The sequence below is a fragment of the Micropterus dolomieu genome, linkage group LG23 (assembly GCF_021292245.1).
Source record: "Micropterus dolomieu isolate WLL.071019.BEF.003 ecotype Adirondacks linkage group LG23, ASM2129224v1, whole genome shotgun sequence".
Taxonomy (NCBI): domain Eukaryota; kingdom Metazoa; phylum Chordata; class Actinopteri; order Centrarchiformes; family Centrarchidae; genus Micropterus; species Micropterus dolomieu.
Window position 1 is genome coordinate 1,259,666 of NC_060172.1, and position 3,823 is coordinate 1,263,488.

General features: G+C 41.3%; 1 protein-coding gene and 1 long non-coding RNA gene across 2 annotated transcripts in view; one reads left to right on the forward strand and one right to left on the reverse strand.

The window, feature by feature from the left end:
* The window catches only part of LOC123963686, a 45,353-nt gene extending 44,320 nt beyond the window's left edge, over positions 1-1,033 (forward strand). The window contains exon 6 of the long non-coding RNA XR_006823243.1: positions 795-1,033. This is a non-coding gene — a long non-coding RNA (uncharacterized LOC123963686). The remainder of the gene's footprint in view (positions 1-794) is intronic.
* The window catches only part of shank3b (SH3 and multiple ankyrin repeat domains 3b), a 62,409-nt gene that overhangs the window by 29,154 nt on the left and 29,432 nt on the right, over positions 1-3,823 (reverse strand). Inside the window, exons 5-9 of the mRNA XM_046040695.1 lie at positions 3,139-3,210; positions 2,753-2,861; positions 793-944; positions 282-411; positions 28-65 (exon numbers count right to left, since the gene is read on the reverse strand). Coding sequence (XP_045896651.1) covers positions 28-65; positions 282-411; positions 793-944; positions 2,753-2,861; positions 3,139-3,210 — 501 coding nt within the window. The remainder of the gene's footprint in view (positions 1-27; positions 66-281; positions 412-792; positions 945-2,752; positions 2,862-3,138; positions 3,211-3,823) is intronic.

Below are 3,823 nucleotides of genomic sequence, written 5' to 3' on the forward strand. Positions count from 1 at the left end.
GTGTGTGTGTGTGTGTGTGTGCGTCACCTGGTGGATTTCCTGCCACCCGTTCTCATCAGTCATCCCTGCAACCATGACAACAAAAATTCTCTCAGCGGTGAAGTGCTTTTTTTTTCCCTCACAGAAAAACAAAATAAATAAAATAAAAGTAGTCATACAGTAATGTTTAAAGGTTAGCGGTGACATCATCATCCACACACACACACACGCACACACAGGTGTCTGCTTATTATTAACAACAGCTCGATGAGACTCTGGATTGACCCTGTGAGCCTCCCTACCGATGGTGGCGTGGTCCTGCAGCAGCAGCTCACAGCAGTAGGGGGCGCCGCCCACCATGGCAGAGTGATAGAGGGGAGTCAGACCTCTGCTGTCCTTGTAGTCCGGAGACGCTCCGAGGTCCAGCAGAGTCTGAGGACCACAACACGTCAGGAATTTAAGGATGACTGGTCTCAGATTTAAGATTACAACTGCCAAAAAAACGTTTAGTCTAAAGATGGCTGCCACCTCCTGAGCTCAGCACCAGGAAATGGCTGACTTATTTTCATGAGATTGTGTTACTTGAGAGACAAAATCCTCCACGTTTGAGATGGGGTCACATACAGCGGTGCAAATTAAGATTACGCTCCATGGGTCACAAACAGAGGAACATTATACCTTTTCTCAATTAATTATGGTTAAGCAGTCCATGCGAGACACAGGGGTGGGCGGTTATTAAGAGGGATGCCGCTGACAAGAAAAAAAAAAAAAAAGGACACACACAGGAACTAAAGAGCAGTGGTGCTTTCTTACAGTGAGAGAAGCGCTGTTCCTGCAGAGGACGGCCCGATGCAGAGCGGTGATCCCGTCTCTGGTCCTGAAGTCCAGGTGAGCTCCTCCACTGCGAAGAACTTTTATCAAGTCGCCACTTTCCTCCAGCTGGACCGCCAGGGTCAGAGGACACTCTGAGACGCAAACATCCAAAACAAGTCATTACTGCTTCAAAATAAGAGCAGATCAATGGAAAATAAACATGTGGGACTGAGGACGCAGAGGTCATGTCTTCAGTGTTGTTTCTGGGAATGTGGGGGTTTTAATTATGCCTGCTGCACACAGTAAAGGACTTTCAATTTTACAAACGTGTAATCTTAAAGATGCAGACACCAGACAACTCCATCCAGACCATAGACTTGTAAGTCCAGATGCAGGACCAGACACTGGGAGTTTATACTAAACAGTTTCAGACTGGCGGTTCTGGGGACTGGATCACTCGCGTGATTAAAACGTGACTTGAGAACTATATAAAAACATAGAGGAAGACTGTCGTAATCAGCTGGTTGCACTTGTGTGTGCTATGTTTTACACAGAAAAACAAAAAAGAGAGAATCAAACTGTGCATGAACGCGAGGCAGAGACGAGGGAGTCAGCGATGTGATTATAAAACGATTATCGATGCATCGTTTTTTTTTCCTGTACAGGATTTCTGGATAATTACTAAGCATTTAATTTGCGCATTAAAATCCATAATCTCCAAATTAGCTTAAAATGACTAGTTTTCATCCCTAATTTACTTCATTAACCTCTCAGCTCCATGGTCCTTTGCTTAACAGTCAGTTGTCAGACTCCTCTGAAAACTGACATATAATTATCAGGATGTTCAGTCTGTGTACAGGACAGAGCTGTACACCAGTTTAGTCTAAGCTTGTACCTGATGTTCTCAACCCTTGACAAGTAGGTAAGTTAGTAATGACATACAGCTCAGCTAATTAATATTACTTCGTTACTAATTTAGCTAACGTTACATTATAGCCAAAAAAACGTGCTGTGTGTGAGTTAAAATCATTACTTGCGCATTGATATTAATGAGTGTGTGACATTTATGTAGGGAGGTTATTCATTCCGCAGCGGTGGTGTGGATACATCTAAGAGTCGATTTTTTTCTCCCGCCCCTACTTTATACATTTTACAGCACGAGCAAATACGCAACACGCTGGTGACACTTCCCGGTCAGCTCGGTCTTACTGGCTGTCGTGGGTTTCCGATCGGTGGCTCTGATCCAGTCGGCAACCTCAAGTTTGTCTGTAAACTCCTCACACTACAGAATCATTTGTGCCGATAATCAGTTCTGACTATCAAGCTCAGATCGGGAACGCCTCTGAGATTGTCGGGAGGGCGAATCGGACCCGAAATTATCTCCTAGTGTGCGGCCAGGAAGAGGATACATGTACTATACACACATTTACATAATGTGTCTTTATAAGTTGATTCTCATCATTTTCGACTCAACGTGTTTAAATTTGACGGCTTTTAAACCGCATTTAAGTCATCATCTAGCAAAAATAAATAAATAAACGCTTAAAAATAAGAGGGACTGGTCAAATATTTCTTGGGGGGTACTGGGGTTTGGGGGCTCCGGTCTTGTTTTCCAGTATTTGATTCTAATGGAGGTTTAAGAGCTGATGGACGAGATCTGAATCTAAGATGGGCTGAGCTCTGGCACACAATATTTAACAGAAATAGCACAGATGCTAATGTGTTAGAAAACCACAAATCATGTTTGTTTTTTAATACAACATGGAAATCACAACTTTTAAAGATGCTGTGAGTTTGTTTGAATTTGTTTTTTTTAATACTTTTATTGGCGCTTGGCTAGCAGTGTCCTCTTGCTTTGTGTTCAGCGAGGGTTAAACCATGTTTGACTGGATAAAAACAAAAAACGAGAGGATTTCCCTAAATGTTCCCTGAATGTTTAGATGGGGCTATTGGTTCTCACCCCCAGTGTCAGAGTCATGGAAGTTGGGGTCCAGGCCCTTTTCCAGCCATTTGGAAACCTTCTCCAAATTCTTCTGATGAACATGTTCCATAAAGCGCTTCAGGTTTGCCTGAAAAAACACATCAAAATGATTCATTTATCTGAAGAAACTGCACAAAATCTCTTCAATAGAGAAGACTGTGCAGGCATAACAGAGTTTATATTCAATATATTCACTATTAGAAATGAGACACATTGGTTAGTGTACATATAGATTATTATTTGTAGAGGATTTGTTTTGTCTTAGACCTGCTTAAGACACACACTTTGTGTCTATAGCTGGACTTACAGGGATTCACTGGACTTATTTAATGCCACAAAATGATAAACTGCATCTGTGTGCGTACCTTGGTGTGCAGCTTGGCCAGCTGTTTATCGTCCACGTAGCTCTGAGTGTAAATTCTCCTCTTGTAACGAAACTGTAAAATAAGATGTGAAAGTTTAGTGCTAGTTTGTATTGATTGAAAAAAAAGATTACACAAATATTTGGGTTGTCGAATGTTGTATCTGTCACATTAAATACCATGAAAAGACCCAACCAATAATAATAATAATAATAATAATAATCCTTATTTGTAGAGCACTTTTCAAAAACAAGTTACAAAGTGCTTTAACAAGTGTAAAAAATAATACAAAAAAAAGATAAGAGCATGAAAATTTAATATAAAATTAGTAAAATACAATAAAATAAAAGGGATAAAATAAAGTCAAATAAGATCGGGAAAAGCTCTCCTATAAAAGTATGTTTTAAGAAGGGACTTAAAAGAGTTCACCGACTCAGCCGACCTGATTTCCTCGGGCAGGCTGTTCCAGAGCCTCGGGGCCCTGACAGCAAACGCTCTGTCCCCTTTAGTTTTCAGTCGAGACTCTGGAACAGACAACAGACCTCTGCCCGAGGATCTCAAGGTACGTGCTGGTGCGTATGGGACTAAAAGGTCAGAAATATAACAAGGCGAGAGGCCATGAAGAGCTTTAAAAGTGATCAATAGAATTTTAAAGTCAATTCTAAAACATACTGGGAGCCAGTGTAAT